This window comes from Sciurus vulgaris, assembly GCF_902686455.1.
Source record: "Sciurus vulgaris genome assembly, chromosome: 10".
Lineage (NCBI taxonomy): Eukaryota > Metazoa > Chordata > Mammalia > Rodentia > Sciuridae > Sciurus > Sciurus vulgaris.
In genome coordinates this window covers 144,166,044-144,190,872 of record NC_136470.1, presented here as the reverse complement: position 1 = coordinate 144,190,872, position 24,829 = coordinate 144,166,044, and the positions used below count along the sequence as shown (strand labels likewise).

Here is a 24,829-nt window from a genome sequence, read left to right as displayed (position 1 = left end):
GAGACACACAAACTATTTTCAGGAGAAACTGAAAGCCTTGGGGCAGGGGAAATACTAATGTAGACCTGATCCTTATACTACAGTCTATCTGTCAAAGAGTTTGACTATTTTTCCAGAAGTTTTCCTGTCCAAGTCCTGTAGTTGATGTCAAGTCAGATGTTCCTCCCTGAATATCAGGCAAGATTCCTTCTAAGCAGTAACCTCCAAATGAGAAATAGTCTTTCCTACTCCTCTATCCCATACATGCACAGTGAGTCAAAGAGCACTTGACCGGCATGTGCACATAATCACACACACACACACACACACACACACACACACGTTAACATGCAGGGCCACTTGAATTCACTGCCCTGTGCTGGAGCTGATGACCTGAGATGGTCTCATGCCAGCTGCAAGGAAAACCTGTTGGTTTCTGATTTTTACATTCCAGAGTGGTCCATGCAGTGCTTCATTTTTCCCTTCCAAGTTGCCATCAGAAAATATAAGCTCCAGTGAGAAAAAATATCTTTCAAAGTCTGCCCACCACCCTCTTCTCTCTGAGAAGTCTCTCCTTGTCCCAAGCATTCTGAGCTTACTCGAGGCTGGCATCTCTGGTAGACAGATTTAGGATCATAGGACAGACTGTTGCAGGTATTTTGCATTCTATGCTCTGCTTACCAAGCTTTATTTCAAACTGGAAAGCATTATTTCAATTTGAGACACATTAAAATAAAGAGTCCTGCTTCTGTGCAGTCACCCAAGAGTCTGGTGTCTGTGAAGCAAGTGATCTGGAGAACCATAAAAACAGGCCCTAGCATGGAGGGACCAGAGAACTGACTTGCTAGGGGCACCTGTCCAGTTACAATTTCTTCCTGGATGGAGATTGAAAGTGCTTTGTTAACTATGTGATGTTATGCTATGTTGGCACTCTCTTTCTTTGACATCAGGTCTTTCCTGACCCTGAAAGGCATTATTTCCTTGGCTGTTTATTGCACGAATGTGTGTGTATATGTGTGTATTTGTGTGTGTGTGTGTGTGTGTGTGTGTGTGTGTTCAGGCACATATACACACACATGTGCACATTGGGGGTGGGAAGTTGCATTGGACCCAGAAAAATTCTACAACTGACCCAAAACTTAACTAGATCTCTAGCACCTTTTAAAATTGTTTGATGCAGAGTCTCACTACATATTTCAGGCTGGCCTGAAACTTGTGATATTTCTGCCTCAATTCCTTGAGTCACTTAGATTACTGGCATATTCCACTATACCCAGGGTATGCCTTCCTGGAGATAGCTAACTTCTAGAGAGTAAATTATCTCCCCAGCATGTTCACATTACTCAACCTAATTCATCTGGTTCCCACACCACCAACTCCATCAGGTTCACGTACCAGAGACTCAGGGATGGCCCTTGTCCTTTAGAGAAGACTGAAGTCTTTGAAACGTATTAATCCTAAAACTTCTTATGCTGCACCATCTTTTTTCCTGCACAAATAAACTGAAGTATGTTTCCCCATGTTCTCCCTCATCTTCCACAACACCTGCCTCCATACTAACCTTGGTGCTTTGCACATAGCCTGGAATATTTGTTTGAGGAAACTGTAGCACACTGTGAGAGCAAAATCTCTTTCTGTAAGTCTTAACACATCCAATGAAAACAAACTCAAGGTACCCTTAAAACAATGACAAGCTTATAACATTTCTCAAAAGAGCCAATGCAATTGCATCCATAACCTGAACCCCCAAGCCTATGTCATGGGGGACCTGTTCTCTGCTTTCTGTTAGGTCTTCCCCATATTAAATCTGAGGAATAGGAAGGGCCGCCAGAGGTGAGAGTGGAGGAAGGCCGCTGCACCTTCCAGGTGAGAATTGAGAAAGCACTATTCCTGTGCCAAACACTCCCTACTGTTATGGCTGCAAGCTTGGGTCACAGAAGAGGCACAGGAGCAGACAAAGTGCACAGTCAACTGGAGAAGAGCGAGACTTGGGCCCATGATTCCAATGCTAGTTCTCTTCCCACCTCCTCAGTTACCCTCTCAATGAACACTTTAAAGCATCAAAAAAGCAGGTCATTGACTTTTCTGTGTGTCATTAAAATCAAATTAGACTTCCCATGAGAAGAAAATAGCCTGTTGTGACTTTATGACCTCCCCTCCTCCTGATTGGTATTATTGGGGTCTGTGACCAGAGCTCTCCCACCCCCAACTCAGGACTGTGGGAAAATGTCAGGCTGCCACGCATGGGAACTCGGACTTGTAAACATCTGAAGGATTTTCCTGATACAGTAAGGTGCTTATTACTCCCTCTTGTTAATGAACCCGCTGCTTATCCGCTCCTGAATACTGCAGGAAAATCGCCCTCAGCACACTGACACCTTAGGGACTTTGATGGGACTCAGAATCTTGCAGCCTGTGGAGTGCCCCTCAGTGCCGGCAGGAAAGTGCACTCTCGCCATCTGGTGGTTCCGAAGGGAAACTGCAGGAATCTACACACCAGAAACCAGGATCTTTCTTCCATATAAGAAAAAACGTCCTCCCCGTCGTGATCACAGTGCAGTGACATGGCTTTTGGAGTTTCTTAAACAACAGATTAGCTAATGCTTCCACCTCCAGAAGAAAAGCAAGGGTCAAAACGTTTACAGGGTTTTGACTATTAGACTTGGATTCCTTGGCCCTAGGGAACTGCTTGTGCAGCCCCTTTGGTCTCAGGGTTTGTCTACCTGGACTGAAACTGTCCATCCCTGGAACTCAGTCATCCTGCACTGTCAGTCAGTGGGGCCATCATAAAAAGGCTTTTTTAGGTGGTGAAAATGATCCTGTTCTTGGAGGAAAGACCAAAACAGGTGGTCAGACCCAAGTGTCACCTGGAGTGACTGAAAATTAGGATTTTTGTGTCTACTACTGTACAACTGGGGTTTGACCTGAGAATCTGCATTGCTATTATGTTCTCTGGTAAAACTCATGCTGGTCTGGAATCCACTCTTAAAAACCTATTCTCAAACATAGTGTGACTTAAGCTGTTCTTTTTTTTCTTCATTGACAGATGTGAGTTGTGAGAACGTGAGGTTAAGAGAACAATTCTATAAAGTGGGCTCAATGTGCGGATCCACACGTGCATTCTTTTTCAATAAGCAATTTATCTGCATCCCTGCCTGGCCTAAGTGGACACAAGATGGCCCATTTCTCACCAAAATACCTGTTTTGGAAGGAGCAATGCAGATGTAAAGTAATGTATATAAGGTGGACCCAAGTTACTTGGAAGAGGGAGAATTTTATGACCCTTCCCACAAACCAGGTCGCAAAACTGAGGGAGATAAGAATAACTTCTTCTAATTGTAAAATTTGTAAGAATTTATGGTTAAAAATTCAATGAAAACCGGTCGGCATGGGCCAAAGTGACCTAGAGTTGTTATGGCAGTGGGGACTTGACAGTCTGAAATTATTCAACTGTCAGTAAAAATTCAAGATTTGGCCCTTGGTGGGACTCTCTGGAAAATTCCCTGGGACCCTCCAATAAAACTAGATTGCAGAAGAAGCACACAACTTCTCATTTCTTAGAGAACCCACTCTCTCCCTTGAGAGTATATTTTTTCTTTGTTTTATCCCTTCAGTAAACTGAAGCCTGTTAATCTGAGTGATGTGTCTGAAATCTTTCTGACTTGATCACAAGAATCAGAGTTGGAAGGAGAGTCTTAGTATTGCCTCAGTTTTCCAGAAGTCATAAACCCTATTTTACTAATTTGAAAAATTCTGTTCTATAATGATCTTGCTCCAGATAAACTGTGAAGATTTCTGAAACATCAGTCTACAGCTCTTTCAAGGAGAAAGAGACCAAAAAAGGAGAAAGTATAAGAACAGAGGTAAACACCAGGACTGTGTTTCCCGTCTTACACTTTGATAGGTTTATTAGGAGATAAAGTTGACCCATTCCTGAGCATCAGTCACCCTTGTTCCCCACTGTATCATGCAAATGCTCAATGATGCATGATGCTCAATATCCATGATCCCTGAGGCCAGGTTATAGACATCTCCACAAGATGGACATACATTTCCATTTCCTTTAAACACAGATTAGCATGTGAGGCTTTTCCTGCTAGAGATTTACCTACACAAATGAAAAACCTCTGCACTGTACAGCCAGCATGATTTTCCAGGATGATCTTTACCTGCCTGCAGTCTCTAGCCTAGGGGGTCATTGGTCCAATAAGAAAACCGTACATCCAGCCAGTCAAATGTGAGAGGTGCTCTGAGATCCTCCCTCCCATCCTGTTCAACAAAATCAAACCTCAACTACATTTGGCCAATCAGAAGTGGTCACTGTCTGACAGCTCACCAACGGGAACCCACAACATAGCTATACCTACTCTGTTTACTCAAGAAATGTGCCTCAGTTAATGTGGGTCTCAAAATGCAATGTAGATCCAGTGAAAATTGATTTGCCTAAAACAAGAAAGAAATAGTTTGTTACAAATATATATCCACTGACAAAAATATTTTCTATAATAGAGACAAAAGCAAGCAATTTCAGATTTGATATGTCAATTGGACACAATAATCACAGTGCCTGCATCCCATGGAAGTGTTTTATTTTGAAATCCTAAGAAAATTAAATTAATGCAATCTTTCTTGAATGATATTCATCTTTGTACCAGCCTAGTAGTAAAATGTAACTTTTCATCTTCATTGAATATGGAGAGGCCCAAGAAGGCAGACTCAAGTCTCTGGGACTGTCTAAAGCTGTGCTCCAACATGTGGCCATATGTCAGGACATATGGACCTAAACATTTTTATTATTTTTTAATTTATGTACTGTAGTTGTGAGTGCAAGGAAAACTGGTAGTTAATTGTCAAAACAAAGGAAATGGGTAGGTAGCATTCCCAGTCTTCTGGTTGCTAAGTGTCTCCAGGCAGTGGGGGGCAATTTACATTTTCCAACCCAAAAAATCATCCCCTGGATGGCTCTCTTCCTGCCCTTTTGGTCATCTTTAGTCACATAGGTACGATAGGAGGAGGGGACATGAAAAGAAAGGGAACTTAAAATCTACGATAGGAAAAACACCCCTGCACCCTCAGGCATCTGGACCTAACCCTAACCCTAACCCTTCCCTCCAGAGGAATCTCTCTCCCTGCCTCCCTCTTTCTCTCTGTTCTAGTCTTTAAATAAAACTTGTTTTCTTGCCTCAGCATTTTTGGGTGTTTAATCTTCAAAACAAGTGTAACAAGGACATGATCCTGATTTTAAAGACTTGGCTCAGTTTTATATAATGCTGGGGTCTGTTTTTACATATTTATACATGAACACAATATGACAACATAATTTGGTGGAAATCTTTCCACAGCACTTCACCCCTCCCTCCCTACTTTCCAGACCTTGGTCCCACTCCTCTACTGATCTTCCTTTGATTTTTAGAAGATCTACCCACTGCTTTGTTTTCCTTTTCCTCTCTAGCTTACATATATGACATGACCCTTAACCTTCTGAGTCTGACTTATTCCACTTAAATGAGCTCCTCTTGTCCCAGCCATTTTTCCTTAAAGACATAATTTCAGTTTTCTTTTTGGATGAATAAAACTGCATTTGGGGTGTGTGTGTGTGTGTGTGTGTGTGTGTGTGTGTGTGTGTGTAAATAACATTTTCTTTGTGGCTGGATAAAACTACATATACTACACTATATACATATATATATATATATATATATAATATTCATTTACTCATTCATTGACGTGCACCTACGCTGGTTTCATTGTTGGCTATTGTGAACTGTACTGCTATAAAATCGGGCGATGGCTGTGTATATAGCAGTGTAGCATGATGACGTTGATTCCTTAGGATAAAGAGTGCACAGTTGTATAGCTGGGTCATATGGTGCTTTATGCCTAATCTTTTGAGGAGCCTCTATATCATCTCCTAGTGGTTGTATTAATTTACAGTCCCCCAATGGTATAAAAATGGTGCTTTTTCTCCATGCCCCCTGAAGCATTTATTATTTGTATTCTTCATGACTGCAGTTCTGACCAATGAGAGATGAAATCTCAGTGTATGCTTGGTTTACATTTCCCTAATTGGTCATGACGTTGAACAGTTTTTCACATTTGTTGGTAATTTCTATTTCTTCTTTAAATAAGATCCTTTTTAGTTCACTTCCCCATTTATTAATTAAGTTTGATTTTTGAAGACATTTAATCTTCGTTGTTCCTTGTTACCATACTCTAGTCCCTTCACTGCTGCTAAAGAAAGGGGATTGAGAAAAACAATAGTTCAAACATCACTCTTTGTTTCAAGTGACAGAAAACCAAAACCAACTCAAACTAACATAGGTGTGTGTGTGTGTGTGTGTGTGTGTGTGTGTGTGTGTGTCGGGGTTTATTTTACAAGTAAAAACCCTGCGGGTAGTTCTGAATGCAGGGACAGCTGTTGTCTGTGATCCAATCTCTTTTCATCTCTCAGTTCTCATTCCATTTTCTGGTTTCTCCTGGAGCCCCAAGATGGCAGTGAGATATTCCTCCTCACTTCTTAACGGTCATTTGTGGGCCTCTGGAGCAGTCTGGATGAGCTTAAGTTAACTTCGCAGGGAAGTTCTTCCTTGTTCAGAAGGCTTCCACGCTCTGACTACAGGCATGGTCACCTGCCCTACTCATCCCATATGGGGTGAAATGCAGAGGTTGAATCCTGGAAAAAAAAAAAAAGAGGAGTTACCTATGGAGGAAAAGAAAACAGACACTGGAGAGAGAGAAAACACTGGGCTGACATCCCTCTATTTGCAGGGATACAGTTGTTTCCACCACAGAGTCGGGAAGTCTCCATCTTTGTCAGCTCATGGCACTGCTCAAGAACCCAGAAACCGGAGACCAGGGCCCAGAGGGAGGTGAACCTCCTGCCCAAAGCCACTGGTCTTGAAAGTGGTATAGCCAGAATATGAATTCAAATGCATTCTCCAAAACGATGTTTTGAATTGATCATGGCTTTCCAGTTCATTGCTAGTCTCCCTTAGGTACAAGAAGATTGTATAGGCCTACAGGGGAAGAGGGAAAGCAGAAAGGGTGAAGACAACTTGACAGCACCTGAGAGACTACGCCAGTCAGTTTGTTACTCAGATTGGGAGGATTTCTACCACTCACATCTTGTAGAAGTTTCCAAACATATTTATTTTTATGTAACCTTTGCAGTTTTGGCACTTGTATCATTTTTTGTTTATTTAGTTTTCTTAGTTCAATTTTCCTGTTATACTTACAAAAAGTATTTAACATCTCAACTGTTTATAGCAATCGCCAATTAAAATGAGTCCTACTTTCCTCAAAAACATTATTGTTCATCTTTCCACTTTCAAAATCACCCTGCATCTGAGGCGGGGTCTTCAGGCACAGTGTGAAGAATTAGAGCTATCAGGTCTCATCTCACATGAACATTGTGCTCCTCTGCCACAAGTAATTTTCCAGGAATGCCTTCAGTCATCCATGCACCCTGAGAGCAAGGTGAGGAATGCCCTAGCTCCTCTCAATGAGGAGTCCAGAATGTTCTTCCACAAGTGTGGCCTTATAACCAGGCTCTGGGTTCTGGCCATTGCATCCTAAGTTTCTGACCACATACACTTGCAGCCATATGATATTCAGCAGATGTAGTGCCTTCCAGCAACTTTGTGCCTGACAATTTAGTCATATCATGACTTCCAATTTACCTCTTTCATTATTATCAGTGGTTAAAGGCTCTGGAAAGAAGAAACCATGTTTTCACAGTGTCTGCAGGAAGCCAGACAGTACTAGGCTTAGCACAGTCACATCTTTGCCCACTGTCCTTCTGTCAGCTGCTGCTCAAATGTCTACAAAAGGCAAAAGTTTATGGGAAGACAGAGAAACCAACAACTGCAAAATAATAAGGCCTTTGAGAGCAGGGGTGAGAAATGGTTCACTCTACAGAGAAGGAAGCCAGACCTGAGAGCCCTTGCCTTCCTGTCTTGCACAGTCATCAGGGAAGACCTGTATTGGATCAATATACCATGATTCCTGGCACAAGTTTATCATTTATTCAACTGAGAATATTCCCAATATTCAAATTACATTGAGCTTATAGGTCCAAGTATAGAGAGTGCAAATTCTTCTCCCTAGAATAATCTCCTCTCTGTGGTATGTCCACATGGTCAAAATGACATTATCTCACCTAGGATATGAGCCATATTACCTGATAGACACTAATGATCATATAGAAATAGGAATAAGAGACTTGGGACATCTAAAAAGATATAAACAGCTCTACCCCACCCTGCTCTCATCTCAAGACACCAAGACTTCCCATCCTGTGCATGGGGAAGCTCAAAGCAGGTGGTGCACATAGATTGAATTTCATCTTTCTCAGAAAGCAATATAGTCACTCTTCCTTAGAGGAGGTAGGCTGTGGCCTGAGCCCTTTTCTCTCATGGGTGGCCTCGCTGCTCAGTGCTGCTCAGTCTTGTTTCTCAAATGTGCTTCAGTATGGTTACCTCTGGCTCCTCCCCCAGTGCTGGTGGGGGATGACCAGAAGTGGGTGCTCCTTCCACATTCAGCACAACTACAAGAGGAGAGGTGAGTAGGCATGAATCACACAAGGAGGCCAAGGAGAGAGAGGTCCAAACAATTCAACAGCAGAATTTGTGCCAAGGAAATAGGATTCCGAGGAAAGATGTCCTTGTGGGATAGTGATGGGAGAGAAGAGAAATCCTCCCCCAACCAAAATTTTTTTCTCTACTTTTACTGTTGGTTTATTCTTTTGGGTAACAACTTTATATTTTACAGATTATTTATATGATTGCTAAAAACTAGGAGGAACCCAAATATTAAGAAGGTATAATTAGGCTGAGTCAACCATGGTACTACTGTTCTACAAGTTCTTATGCAGATTTTAGAATAGTGGTTTAAAAATATGGATGGTTTATTAATGCAAGTAATGCTCAAATATAAAAAAGTAAATTGCATGAATGATGAAATTACTATGTGCTATCTGTTGATGTATATATTGAGCACATTGTGTGAAGCTCATACAACTATAGTGGCAGTATTGGTCGGTGTGTAGAAATATAGAAAGATATTACCTGCTCCCACTCAGAGCCTGTGGACACCCAACTCTGCCCTGCATGCCCTACAGAGCCGTCATTGGAAATTCAGGCTAGGAAGCTCATAGAGATGTGTCTAGCTACCCTGCCTCAGGGGAGGTGCCACGCATGAAGAATGGCACCGAATTTCGAAGAATCCAAGTCATATTGATGTTTTATTCCCTAAATATTCAGGCTTAAATTTGACATTCTTATGAGACTAAACGTCTCAGTGTTGCTTAGGCATTGAGCCCTGACCCTGACCTCAGGGAGTTTGCAACCCAGGAAGAATATTCACAAGTAAACCCTTTGTTGCTCCTCTAGCAAGTGATTGAATTCAAGGCCAGCAGACTGTGCTGCCAATCATTGTCACAGTTCTCCTGTCTTCTTTTTCTCTGTCCCTGCTGCCCACATTCCCCCTAGGACTCCACCAGGCAGTTCCTTCATCAGCACTGTTTAAGGCCATATGTTCACATGCTGCTTGTTAGCACCAGGATGAAATTAGAGTCATGTCATTGCTTCTTGTTGGGACTGCTACTTGAACTGGTGAGAAAATCCTAGGAGAGAGCAGGCCCTGTCTGCCATGACCAAGAGTCTGTGCTAACTTCCAGCATAACACATGATCTGGTGTACCTGATAGTCATGGTTTCATTAAATGAGCCTCAATAAGCCAAGAGTGTACTGACCTCAAGTTTTGAATCCCAGAGGCACATGTTATGCCATGGCTGGGAGACTCTTGGGTGCAGTTGTTAACAGTCTAAGCTTGGCTTCACTAGAGAAATGGCCTTTAGGAAAATGGACTTAGCTAAGAAAGTGGCCTATGTCTCTCACCAAAACCTGAAGACTAGGCCTGGATCCTTGTAGCCTACACTTCGTGGGGGAAACTGTGACTCCTAGCCCCACCTGGGGCATTTTCTCTTCAGCTCCTGGCTCCCTTCCCTTTTCTCATTCCACTGCATTCTAGACAACAGTGTGCTGGGCAGTAATGGAATCCTGGGCATTTGCCTTAAGTTTCCTAGTCAGTCCTTCAAGAGATTATTCCTGTTTCATAAATGGAGCAAATCTTGTTACTAAATTACCTTGAATGCTATTACTGGAAAACCAAAAAAAATTACTGAAAAGCAACATAGAATCTAATTAATATTATCATAGCCTGATGATAAAATCTCGTTAGGTACATTAGCATATCTGAATCTCTTCCCCAGTGCAGGTTACCAAAATTGTCAGAGACTGAGAGGAAGGTAGACATTCTGGGTGCTGCACAGAGGAGCAGAGAGAACTACACCCACCATCCCCATTCAACAAAGTAGTAGAGATCCAAGGAAGCAGGGAGTCTCAAGGTCTCCCACATTTAACTGTGGCAAACAGAAAAGTATGCATTTTAGTGGATTGGTGAGGGTCTTTATATATTTATTTATTGGCACATCTATGGAGTTTTTCACACAGTTATGAAAATCTGAAATCAGCTTTCCTAGACTCACAGTGAAAGTCAAATACTTTTTACATAAAGAGGGAGACCCTTGAGCCCATTTTAATACTGACTATTCTCTGATTCATGTGACTTTTAGCATCATAGAAACTTGGGGAGCAAGATAGCACAGAGTTCCTCTTTGAAACAAGTCAACTCTGTTTGCATCAAGACAAGCAGGCCAGGGTGAGTAGATCAAGATGCTCTTTTTATATGCTTGAAAAGCAGAGAGTGTTCAACTGTCATTAAGGATGCACAGTGGCTCTGTGGATTTTGTAGAGGCAGGTTAGTGGACACTGACTGATATCCAGGTGACTGGCCTGGAACTTGGGTGGACAACCAGGTTGACCTGAGTTTCTGCAAGGTTGCCATCATGTGACCACTGGAAATATTTCTCACCAGTGAGCTAGTTAGCCCAGGAGTACAGCTTGCTTTTACACCATTCTGAGCTCTCTAACAAGTATGTGCTGGAATTATTGTGATATTCTAGTTCCAGCCAGGATGCAGGCTCAACATATAGATTAAACTCTCTTGGCCATCCAGGTGGGGAGCACATCAGTGGCAGAGACCCTCTTTCTCTTCCTTATCCTTGCAGGTCATCCTCAACTCTTACTTCTAATACTATGTGGCAGGTGTGCACCTGTGGCCCAGCATCTACTCAGATGCTGGTGATTGACACATGGGCCCATTGTCTTGATCAAATCTCCACACATGCCATTTTCTAGCAGGAGAGGAGCTGTGGCCTGTAGGAAACCTGCTTCCTCCTGAGCTAGCTAATTTTCATTTTCACTCTCTTTTTTCTTTTCTTTTCTTTTTATTGTGTTGCTGGAAGTTGAACCACAGGATACTTTTCTACTGAGATATATCCCTAGTACATTTTACTTTTTATTCTGAGGAAGGGTCTAAGTTAGTTGTTGAGATTGGCCTCAATATGGTTTGATTTATCTAGGCTTTTCTACTGCAATTAAGTGTATAATTTTTACACACACTTGGATTTATGTATGGATTTAGTTTATACTGTGATTCCTTGATGATTATTGAAATAGTATACTTTCATAATATACATGAATATCAGGTGATGATAAGTACTCCTTTTGCTCTTATAATTGAACAATTTCTTGGCTACAATTATATATATAATTTTGTGGATGAATTTTAGAATTTTATAATTTTGTTTCTTAGTTCATTATAAGTACAGCATGTTGATTTTTTATTATTGCATAATAATTACCATATAATATTTGACTTCATTTTGACATAATCATACAAACAAAGAATATAATTTGCTCCACTTCAGTACCCAGTAGTTCCTCTTTCCCTCTTCTCCTACCTTCCTCCTCTCTTCCATTTATTTATAGTTTTATAAATTACTGCTTTATAGCTACACATAAATGTAGAAATTACTATGATGTATTCATATAAGTACATAACAATTTTACAGGGATATATTGTAGGATAATTTGGGGGAAATTGTCTTCTTTGTAATGACTAGTTTTATCATCTACACATGGGATGTGTGAATTTTTCATGTGCTTCTAATGATATTTAGTTTCTCAGAAGTCCTACATATTTTTTCTAAGCTTATATACATGTGAAATATCACATGCATATTGCATATATATAAAATTTAAACATGGTATTTTATACTATTTCTAAAATTAAAAATGCAACTGGCTCCTAGTAACCATTTTTCCCACAGACTATTATTTATTGCTTCTAAGACATATATTCTCTTTAATCATGCCCCTGAGATTGTACAGTAGGTGTTTGGATGAATAATGTTGTGTTCTTACATGTTATCATGGTCACAAATGCTGTAATTTCTGTTATTCTCTGTGACAACTTCAATATATATATATATATATATATATCTTCAATAGCAAGAATTTCCACAAATAATAATAAACTCTTGAGTTTATATTCACTTCTTTTATATCATCATCAATTTTGTTTAGTTGTATCTATGATAGAATTTTATTTTATATTTCTCTAAATGTTTTTAATATTTCTTTAGATTTTGAATTTTTTATTATTATTGAAATTTTAGCTATAGATATCCCTTGTATTAATTAGCAGTTCAAGGCATTTGCCTGCTTTTGTTTTGTGGTTTGTGGCTTCAAAGATAAGAGAATGTATCCACAAAGGCAGACAGATTTGGATTTCAAGAAAAAAAGGCTTTGTTTTTAAATAATGAAATAGAATATTTACATTTTTATTCCCCTGGGTTTGTTTTGTATATATCTTGTATGTTTTGTATTTAGAGGTTATTTCAAATAAAATTCTAGGGCTTATGTTTGGAAATTATAATAGGAAATATAAATAAGGAAAATCTCACTTCCCTATTGCTGCAGGAAAATTAATATATTTACTCAGAATCATTGATTAAATAAATTGTTAGATGACATATTCACTAAAACATCCACTCCTCTTCCTTGAAGATTTTTTAAAAATGTTATTGACAGTGAATCATTCATTCTCTTATCTGGATTTTGGACTTTATTATAAAATATGTAGAATAAGATTTGGCAATCCTAGAACTCTGCATCATAATTTATTTTTTCTGAATGATTTATTATAGGGATATCAATAAAAAGATATATTTTAGAAATATTTACATTTTTTTCTTCAAATTTTTTATGAGCCTTTTAGGTTTGTTTCTTTTCTGAGTCATACTCAGACTCTGGGTCAGTATGTGCTTTTGTGTACCATGTAATCTCCAAGCAATTACCTTATAAGCAACCTAGGTTGATAACTCAGTTTTTTAAGTTACTTAACATGAAAGAGGGGGGAAAAAAACATTTGTTTTGCTCCTGGGGTGTCTTGTCTAAGTACTTTATTCAAAATAGAAAGAAAATAATATTTCTTCAGACACATCCTCTACATCAGGAGCAAATCAACCTTTGAGGAGCTTTGAAGTGATTTCATATAGTTCTGTCTCTGGGTAGTTCTCTTTGCAGCTGGGTTGACATTTAATATCCAGAAACCTGTGTTTTCTCATCTCTAAAATGGGAATAATTTTAGAGGACACAGATGGATCCTGCTTGTCATGGAGGCTAGTAACACATGTATGTGCTGTGGTCACAGCTGACAAACCACCTGGAAACTGCTGTGTAGATACATAATTTTCTTAATAAATTTTCTTTCAAAAACTTGTAAAATCCCTTTCACTGTAGCACCAATGTCATCCACAGTGCCAACATAAATGTTGAATCTTCCTGTCTAAATTCCAAATTCCTATTCTTTGGTGCTTCAAGGTGGTATAAGTGATTGTTTTCTCTAACTACTTTTACCAGGTCTCCCCAATAAAAGAGTTGTGCACTCTATGCTTCTATCACCCACATTCAGCTATGTTTAGAAAATGACATAGAAACCTGTGTTTTTTGCTGGTTTGTATGGAGGGTTGACATTACTTCTGGCTGGTGTCATTCCTTGTTATAAACTGAACCATAATTTCCTCAGGCCTGAGAAAAGTCACCCTATAAGCAAGTCTCTTACCTGCTTTTTTTAAGGTGATGAACAAAATTCCTTACCCATATTTCTTCTCAGGTCCAAAAACTAGGAAAGACCCTGCCCAGAGTGAAAGCAGGGAGCTTTAAGCAGAAAGCTTCCAGAGTTAGGTTTTCTCGCTCCAAATTCTGGCCATGGTCCATTCCATTCCAGATACCAGAAAACATTAAAAATTAGATATATGCATACACATACACACACACACACACTCACACAGAAATCCTGACATGACATTTTTGATGATTGTGATGCTGGTTTTGTGGATATGTACATATGCCAGAGGATAAAAGTACACTTAAGATATATACAGATTAATATGTGCTGATTAAATCTCCATAAGACTGTAAAAATTGGGATGCATCTAAAGCTCTTGTTAAAAATGAAATATACAGACTTAAATTAGTAAACCATAAAATGACTAGGAATTTATTGGCAAATCATCCATCTCAATAGATTGAAAAAATAAATTTTATAAAAATAAGAGTAGAAAAAATATCCTAAGCAAAGGAGTAAAATAGACAATATTGAAAATAAACATAACACAGAAAGAATCACCAATGTCAATGATGGTGCTTTTAAAAATCAAATGAGCCAGATGTGCTGGTGCACACCTGTAATCTGAGTGACTCAGTTTCTTGGTTTGGCCATGGACTTGTGATCCTCGTGCCTTAGCCTGTAAAGTACTAGATATTTCAGGTATGCACCACCATATGCATCCTGTCTCACTCTCTCTTATGTCAACTTTAGGATGCTTTATATTACCTTTTCTATTTCACTATTAGTTATTCTTAATTCTTATATTTATATTTAATATGTGACAATGAGTTTTATGGTATGAGTGAAGGGTACAATAACATTTTTATTATCATACAAATATTCCAATATCCTAACACCTTTCTTTGGAAAAAGTGCCACTTTTCCTCTTCCCTGAACTACAATCTCTAGGATCTAAAACTGTAGAAGAAATAGAAGAGACTTCTTAAGAGTTTTCTCTTGAGTTCCACCATGTATTCAATTTATTATGGGTTCTACACTGGTTGTTTTCACTTCATTACACAAGTCTTTGGTGGCATCCTGGTTGTGGTCACTGGTAGACTTCATGTACAACAGTGGAATGGATATATCATATAGCTTTGCCTTGTGATAGTCCGTACCATCTAGATTCTTGTCATTACACTCAGATATTTGGAAAATAACAGAATCATCTTAGAATGAGTTTTCCAGAACATATTCACTTCAAGTGAGACATCATTATATATATGTATAAATATGCAATTTACATAGTATATAATTGACATACTTTTTGCTTTTTGAATTTTTTAATTTACCAGAACACTTTCAATCTCATTTGCTTTGTTTTTTTCTTGGAACTGGCATTGAACCCAGGAACACTTTACCACTGAGCCACATCTCCAACCCCTTTTCACTTTTAAGTTAGAGACAGGGTCTCACTGAGTTGCTAACTGACTCACTAAGTTGCTGAAACTGGCTTTGAACTCTTGATCTCCTGCCTAAGCCTCCTGAGTCACTCAGATTACAGGTGTGCAGCACCACATTTGGCTCATTTGCTTTTTAAAAGCACCATCATTGACATTGGTGATTCTTTCTGTGTTATGTTTATTTTCAATATTGTCTATTTTACTCCTTTGCTTACGATATTTTTTCTACTCTTATTTTTATAAATTTTTTTCAATCTATTGAGATGGATGATTTGCCAATAAATTCCTAGTCATTTTATGGTTTACTAATTCAAGTCAGTATATTTCATTTTTAACAAGAGCTTTAGATGCATCCAAATTTTTACAGTCTTATGGAGATTTAATTAGCACATATTAACCTCTATATATCTTAAGTGTATACTTTTATCTTCTGGCATATGTACATATCTTCAAAACCAGCATCACAATCAACAAAAATGTCGTGTCCATTATTAAAACATGTTCACAGAGATTAGATTACATTTATGTATGATCTGTCAAAATGTAAAATGTATTCTACTGTCATGTATAACTAATTAGAACAAATAAAATAAAATAATAATAGAACGTTCCCAAATGTTCTTTTAAGTTCCTTCTTTCACTCTTCCTCACAGCCATTCATGTAATAAATTTGATTTTATTGAGCACAGCAAGAATAGGCAAACATTTTAATTACATAGATCCCTGAATTATCACAAAGGAGACATATCATGTACTATTGCTTACATCAAGAAATAGTACTTAACATCTCTATGACCATTAGTCTCTTTTGCATGTGTGTGATTGATTTTTCTTCCCTTCCTGATGAGTGTGCAATAGTCTTTTAGCTTGAATTTTACCTTCATTAATTAGTATTGCTTTATACTCATATTCATGTTTTTATTTTTGTAATTTTAATGTTTTCTCCTTTGTAAAAACTTTTGAAATTTCTCATCTTTGCTGTTCTCTGTTGAGATGTATTTTTCACAAAATAAATGTTTGAGAGTGTGCTTCTCAACCTCTTGTTGTATATCACAAGTGGCAATCACACCCCAAAGAAAGGAGAAACCGCCTTTCACTGTATGGTCAAGCTGAGAACTTCAAGGACTGTACCTTGTTTTTCATCTCTATATAGTCTTATCACCTTTTATGTGTCAAGCAGGTGTAGGGCAGGGAGTGTCATGAGGCTGTTTTAATGACTCAAAGGCAGGTTGGGTTTCTGGTATATAAATAAAATGTTTTATTTGTTACTTTTAAGGCCTCACACAGGATTTTACCTATTAGTCCAAATTAGAGACCAGCATCTGACAGTTTTAGTCAGATTTTCATGGGTGTGACCAAAATTCTGTACAAAAATAATTTTAGAGAAGGAAAGTTTATAATGGAACTCACAGTTTCAGAAGTCTCAGAAGTCCAGTCCAGAGATGTTTGACTCCATTCCTCAGGAACTGGGATGAGACAGAACATCGTGGCAGGAGAGTGTGGTGGAGAAAAGCATCTGGGCAGCTTGGGCCAGAAAGCAGAGAGTGTTCTGCTCAACAAGGACAAAATGTAATTCTCAAATCCCTGCCCCCAGGACACCGCTCCTCCTGTCATATCCCCGTTGCCTAGAGCTACAACTCCATCCCTATCAGAGGCTTTATGCACTGAATAGGCTAGACTCCCATAACCTAATCGTATAATATCTAAACCTTCTTACATTTTCTCATGCATGAGCTTTTGGGGGACAACAAATATCTAAATCACAACACTGACATTTATAGGAACCTATGTACCTGTCTCTGGTTCCTGATTACTATAAGACTTAAGATAGGCTTACAGAAGTCAGGATAAGACTTCTTTAAATCTGACATCAAAATTCAGGGCCATTGGGTAATGTGGAATCCCAGATAGGTGACTTGTTTATAAAACTCAGCCATTTTAGTGAACATTCATATCCACCTGAGGTGAGGTGTTTCACTGCAGTGATATAGTATCTGAAAACCTTAGTTCATAGTTGGTGTTGTATATAAACAGATCATCCACATATTGTCAATGGATTTCTTGATCCAGTCATAAACCTCAGTTAAAAATTTTGGTAGACTTCTATTCAAAAAATTACAAAAAATTAAATCCATGTGTAAGAAAACCCAGTAATACTGGATTGTTACTTTTGTATTGAAGTCTTTTAGTCAACAGCAGTGATTAGGAATACCTTATCAGAGGAATGCAAAGGAACTCCTCTCTTGGTATATTTAACCAGCCATTGTTACCTGACATTACCACTATTGAAGGATATGAATTTGGTACTATTGTATGATTATCTGAAACCCTGTTACTTTAGCTATCAGATCTTGCACAGAAACCCACATGCATTAGTGGGTTTTTGGAAATTTATTTTTTACACAGGGAGGACTGGATTATTGCATGGTGTTGGGCAAATACAATTGAATTCATCATTTAAGAACTTGACCACAAGATACTTCATTCCTATTAATACTTCACTCCTAAGGGGGTATTTTTTTCTTCATGGGGGATTGCTACCTCCTTAAAAAATTGTTTGAGACAATATTCATCATCCTTCTCATGGTTCCTTTGACTAATATAGCCTCATTTATTTATTTATTTATTTTGACCATGGATTGTACCCACAGATACATTTCCCCAGTCCTTTTTATTCTTGATTTTATTTTGAGTCAGGGTCTCATGAAGTTGCTTAGGGCCTTGCTATGTTGCCTAAGGTGCATTGAAATTATAATCCTCTTGCCTCCTCCTCCAGAACAGCTGTGATTAGTGGTATGTCCCACTGCGCCTGACTCAACCATTTGTTTAAAATAATCACTATCACAAATAGATTTATGTTTTAAAAAATTGAATATTTTTATTTTTCTTTACATGAACAATTATTTTTAATGCATAAAATGTTTGTATTTTCATATATGTACACTAAACTATAAATGTCATTTGATCCAATTGATTTTGCTCTCTTCTTAACATGTGTTCATTGCTCTTCTCATTAATAATAAATGTGCTGCTCTGATAATTGTTTTAATATTCAAACTGTATTTTGACCTTAATGTTTCTTTAAATCTGAATTCCAGATCAAATAAACTTTGGTAAAATTTGAATTATACCATTTAATTGATACTTCATAAAATATCATTAAAAATGAATATTATTACTGCTATCACATTATTTTTGGTTTTATGACTTAAGATATGAAAAGCTTATAGAGTGTTATGTACACATATAAAATAAGCAAAAAAATTATTATCAAGGCAGATAAAATGGTGTATTGGATTCGGGCAGCAGGTCTCCTAAGTCAACTATTCAGAACTCAAGTGGTGGAAATAGTACCTCTTTCTGATACTCCAAGTGAAAAATCTTGAGACTGGAGGGTCAATGTGCTCTTGCTGAACCAGAGACTGTTCAACTCATCTAACTGATCTAAAAACAGTTACCCTGAGTTTACCATCATCAGTGGAGAGCTGAACCAGGAGTCATCTTGAGAGTACACTACAGTTGTGCCAATGGGTAGTGAAAACCCAGATCAGGGAGATTATAGCTAGACCTGCATAAACCTATCTGAGCCTAGCAGAGACTTAACTGAGCTTAACAAACACAGGGAAAATAAGAAAATGAGAGCATTTTTGCCCACTAAACTCCAGTTTTAAGACTACACAGAGCCCAACTCTCTCTAATGCTGTGAGTCCTGTGGCTCAAAGGAATTCATGAGGCCAGGTACAACAAATCAAAATGATGATATGATGGGTGTCAGGACACTTGACCCTCTGATTGCCTGCCTGAGTGTTCCTTGGTACTTCCAAGACCACAGCACCCACTCTTCCCTTGCACCCACCAAGTTTGGCACCTGCTGAGTCACAGGCTCAACCCACTGTAGTACCCTCTCTGTTCCTGGCACCACCAGTTGTCTGACATACAAGTGGTTCTGGCCTGCCTTACCTGACTGGTCCCTGTAATCACAATCTCTCTGGGCCCCTGGAAACCAGGGGCCTAGTCTACCAACCCCTTTAGCCTCATGCCGTGTCTACCACTTGACCTACTAAACCTGCAGGTTCACTATTTGGCCCTTAGTCTAGCATGCCTGGTGGCAACATCCCTGCCAGGCCAACTCAACCCAGGCACCTGCATTGCCATCTGGCACACAGCCTGTCCCAACCAGACCACCATTTTACCACCTGACCTTCCCAGTCTGTCACAGATTGACATTTACCAAGCTTTAGAAGAATATTGACACAACAATGCCAGCAACTCACCACAAATTAAAGCAACAAGAACTGAATTCCACCTATGGGCACTGCTCTCACAGAACCCAAAGGGGAGAACACACTGGTAATGGATGGACAGCTCTTACCATTCCACCCCTTACCAATCTCACAAGAAGGGATGTTTAGAAATCTTAGAACCCTGCTGGCAGCTTGGTGAACAACACACTAAAAAGGAAGGACTGAGCAGGTCACGCCCACACACCCACACTCAGTTCACACCTCAAGAAGAAGCAAAATCAGTTGGGAACAGACAGCAAACACGTGCTCACTCTTTGTCAAACATGGTCAAAATGACTCCATGATTTCTTAACTTTTCATTGAGATTGGTCACTTTTTTTTTTTTTTTTTTTGGTTCTGCTTTCTGTTGTTTTGGGTGTTTTGCTTTACTTTAATTCGTACCCATTTGTTTAAGAACACCTATACATATAAGTATTTGTTACTCTTTCCTAATTTCTAGCCTTTTTGTTGAAAGTAATTATTTTTCATGATCAGTTTTTTGAATGTCTTCTTTCATTAGCATAGTTTGATTTTGTTTTGTATTCTTTTTTACAGCACTGTATTCTCTATTTCCCTTTCCCCCCTCCCTTTTCTATTGAGAACAACCAAATTCTACCCTCACACTTGCTTTATATTCTTTCTTCTATTTTTCTCACTCTTCCTCATTAACAATGCATCCTACATCATTACTGCATTTACCCTATTTACCCTTTAAAATTGCAAACATTTTCTACCTTTCTATCCCTTCTCCCCCATACTGAATTCTATCCTTAACATCTCTTAATGCTACTTGATGTATATAATGTCCTCTCCTACCGCCAATTACAGAGAAATAATTAATATGGCATAAATCATACACAAACCTATTGTTTAACTTTGTGTCAAACATAATTTATGATTACTGATGGAAATTGCTGATCCTTCTATAGCTGTGTATTATAGCAAGTAACACTGTAGATGTCAAAATAGGAATGAAGTACCTCATGTACTGCTTTGTACTGTTGCCACAGGGTTTTGTTATCATTGTCCTCTGTCCCCAAACTGTGAGGTGCTTATAACATAGAGGGTCACTATAAACTCATAAGATACAAACTCTGCTGCTTCATATCCATCCAGATAGTTGGGTGGACACTCAAACAATATGAGAAATGAATGGAACAAACCATACCAAACAGCAGGACACATCAACAAGAGAATCTGTTGACACAACAAAGGAGGAAATGCTAGAGATGAGATATAGAAAGTTTATTGTTCAGCTGATCTATGAGGTAAAAGATGAGAAAATAAATCAAAGCAGAGAGAAAATACAAGGAGTGAAAGGTAACTTCAATGAGGAGATATAGATCCTTTGGAAGAATTAATTGGAAATTCTCAACGTGAAGGTATTAATAATCCAAATTAAAAATCCAATGGAAAGGATCACCAACAGATGAGACCACAAGGAAGATAGATTTTTCAGGGCTTAAAGACAAATTTTAATATGTAATCATATATATATATATATATATATATATATATATAAAACCTTAAAAAGATGACTACAAATAAATGATGTTAAGGAACTATGAACAGAAATTTGAAGATGAAGGTTTTGAAATATAAACTAAATGATGCACAATCTTAACAATGAAATAACATGAGAAAACTTACCAAGTCTTAAAAACAAAATGATCAAACACAGAAAATATACAGGACTCCAGATACACAATATTACAAGAGACTCATTTAAAAACACATCATTTTGAAAGTGCCCAATATACAGATAAAAGAATATTAAATAGCAATAGTAAAAGACTGGTCACTTTTTAAGATAAACCAATGCAAGTCTCCCAGACCCTAAAAGGTAGGAGGTTTTAGAATAGCATATACCAATCTTTGAAGAAAATGGATGCCTACCAAGAATAATATATAAAGAAAAACTAAGACTTTGAGTTGAAGATGAAATAAAAACTTTTCTTGATAAACAAAGGTTAAAAGAATTTACAACTTAAAGTTGACACTATAAAAAATACTCAATAAAGTATTTTAAGAATATACGGAGAATAAACAAAAACTTGCAAAGCAGAAACAACATTAGAAGAATATTCAAAGGAGAATCAGTTCAAGTTAAAAACTAGTAATAAACCAAAATGTCAGGAAGTTAAAAAACATATTTCAATAAAAAACACTGAACATAAATTGTCTCAGCTCATCTTAAAAAGACAGACTTGCAGATGTAATCGAAAACAAGAGCAAATTATATGCTGTCTTCAATAGACTTAGGCATAAAGACATACACAGAATGACAGTGAAAGTTTGGGGAGCATATAAGATTTATGTTGTCTTCATACACAAGCAGCAGTTTCTCTTCTCATATCAGATAAATTGAACTTGAAAGCAAAGTTAATCAGAAGAGACAAAGGTCATTTTATTCTTCTTAAGGGTATTATGCAAGAAGTAATAATAGTCATTGATGTTTATGCCCTAATAAGAGCAGCTACATATATCAAGCAAACTCTCCTCAACATCAAGAATCAAATAGGCCAAAACACACTACCACTAGAAAAACTTAACTTAACCCCCTCAAAATGAGATAGGTAATCTAAATGAAAGCTAAAGATACTACAAAACTAAAAAAAAAAAAAAAAAAAAAAAAAAAAAAAAAAAAAAAAAAAACTACACTTAACAGACATATGTAGAATATTTCATCCATTAATGACTGAATACACCTTCCTCAATAGCACTTGGAACAGTTTGCAAAATATATCCTATTCTAGGCCAGAAAGCATCTGGTTGAAAATAAAAAATAAAAATAAAGAAAATCCTCTACATACTATCTCATCATAATGGGATTAAATTAGATATCAATGAGAACACAAAAAGTAGAAAATACACAGCACCTGGGGACTAAATCATATTAAATCATTTTATTGAATGATGAATGGATGCCAGTGTGAATTAGGGATGAAATTTAAAAAAAACACTTAGAAGTAAATGAGAATAGTGATATAACATATCAAAACTTCTGGGCCAATATGAAGGAGGCTGCAAGAGGAAAGTTCATATCACTGAGCCCATTCATTAAACAAATAGAAAGATACCACATAAGTGAAATAACATTACATCTCAAGACCCTGGACAAAGAAGAATAAATCAGTAACAATATCAATAGATCCCAGGAAATGAACTCAGACTTCAACTTAATGAATTTGACATTATAAAAAAATTCAAAAATCAATGAAAAAAAGTTGGTTCTTTGAAACATTAAATAAATTTGATAAAGTTTTAACCCAACTGAGTATAGGAAAGAGAGGAAAATGCAAATTTTAAAAATCCATGATGAAAATAACACCACAAGCTCTATGAAATACAGAGAAGAATCAGAAGTAATTTGTGTTTTTTAATCCAATAAATTAGAATATTTCTAGATACATATGACCTCACCAAACTGATTCAGGATATAGAAAATTTAAAGAGATCAAATTCTAGTAAGGAAATTGAAAAAACCATGAAAAACCTACCAAAAAGAAGAGTCTAGGACTGAATGGATTCTCATCCAAATTCTACCAGGTTTTTAAAGAAGAACTAAAATCAATTCTCAATTTTTTCCACAAAATAGAAAACTAAGGCATGGTTTCAAACTAATTCTATGAAACTTGTTATTTGATACCAAAATCAGACAAAGACACATCAGAGAATGAAAACTTCACACTTATTTTCTTCATGAATAGAGATGCAAAAATATTCTTAATAAAATACTGGCAAATTGAAAAGAAAACTGTAATGAAATGATAGTTCACCCTGGTCATCCCAGGGGTGTAGGTGGAATCTACATATGGAAATCAATAAATCTAACCTATAATATTAATAGACATAAAGACAAGAATGATATGATCATCTCAGTAGTTGCAGAAAAAGCATTTGACAAAATACAACATCCACTCATGTTTAGAAAATTGGAAAATCTAGGGATAGAAGGAATTTCTCTCAAGGTTTTAAAAGCTAAATATGACAAACCCAATGCTGACATCATTCTAAATGGGGAATCTTAAATCTTTCCCACTAAAAGCAGGAAGAAGTCAAGGATGCCTTCATTTGCCAAATTTATTCAGGATACTCCTTGAAACTCTGGCTAAAACAATTAAACAAAAGATAGAATTTAAAGTGCTATGAGTAGGAAAAAAGAGTCCAAAAAATTTATTTTGCAGACATCATGATTCTACATGTAGATGTCCCAAAAACTCAACTGGTAACCTCCTAGAACTCGTGAAGATATTCAGCAAAGTAGTGATACAAAATCAATACTGATAACTCAATTGAAATTCTGTACATCGATAATGAATCAGCTAAAATAGAAATTGGGAAATCTATCCCATTCACATTAGCCTCAAAAAAAAAAAAAAAAAAAGCTACTTCACAATCAACTGAACAGGTGAAGTATCTCTACAATGAAAACCAGCAGAGAGCTATAGTGTGTGTATATATATATATATATATATATATATATAATATATAGAGAGAGAGAGAGAGAGAGAGAGAGAGAGAGAGATACCACACACTATATATATATACATTATATATATATATACATACATATATAGTGCATATATATATAGATATAGATATATATATATGCAACAAAATAGACACAAAAGAAAATGGAGCAGAATAGAGGACACAGAGATAAACTCCACATAAATATAGTAAACTCATATTGACAAAGTTGTGGCCTACTCCACCCTATCTGAAACAAAAGAGTGAGGCAACAGCTCCCCCTCGTGAAAATGGAAAGTCCCCATGGGAGGAATTTTACAAGGACTTGTGCGATTCTAGGGACCTTACTGCAGGTTCGAATGTGTGGCCAGTCCCTTCACATCATGATTTTTAAAATGCTTTTGGGACTTAATGATGATGTAATTCAAGCCTTTCCAGCTAATCCTGTAATAAATGCTCAGAGGCTGCTACAGTGGTATCTGCATCCACCTGGAACCATAAAATCATTGAGAAAAGTTGCCCTGGAGGATGGCATAAGATTCCCATACTTTGATCAGATGATAGAACAAATTAGCCTGGATTTAAACTGTCCATTTGACTGGATGCAGCTGATGC

General features: G+C 37.5%; 1 protein-coding gene across 1 annotated transcript in view; it reads right to left on the bottom strand.

Moving 5' to 3' along the window:
* Positions 1–7,754: 7,754 nt before the first annotated feature.
* LOC306637702 (uncharacterized protein) overlaps positions 7,755–24,829 on the bottom strand; it is a gene marked incomplete at its 3' end in the record, with an annotated part of 156,839 nt that continues 139,764 nt past the window's right edge. Inside the window, exons 4-5 of the mRNA XM_079100455.1 lie at positions 8,457–8,524; positions 7,755–7,799 (exon numbers count right to left, since the gene is read on the bottom strand). Coding sequence (XP_078956581.1) covers positions 7,755–7,799; positions 8,457–8,524 — 113 coding nt within the window. The remainder of the gene's footprint in view (positions 7,800–8,456; positions 8,525–24,829) is intronic.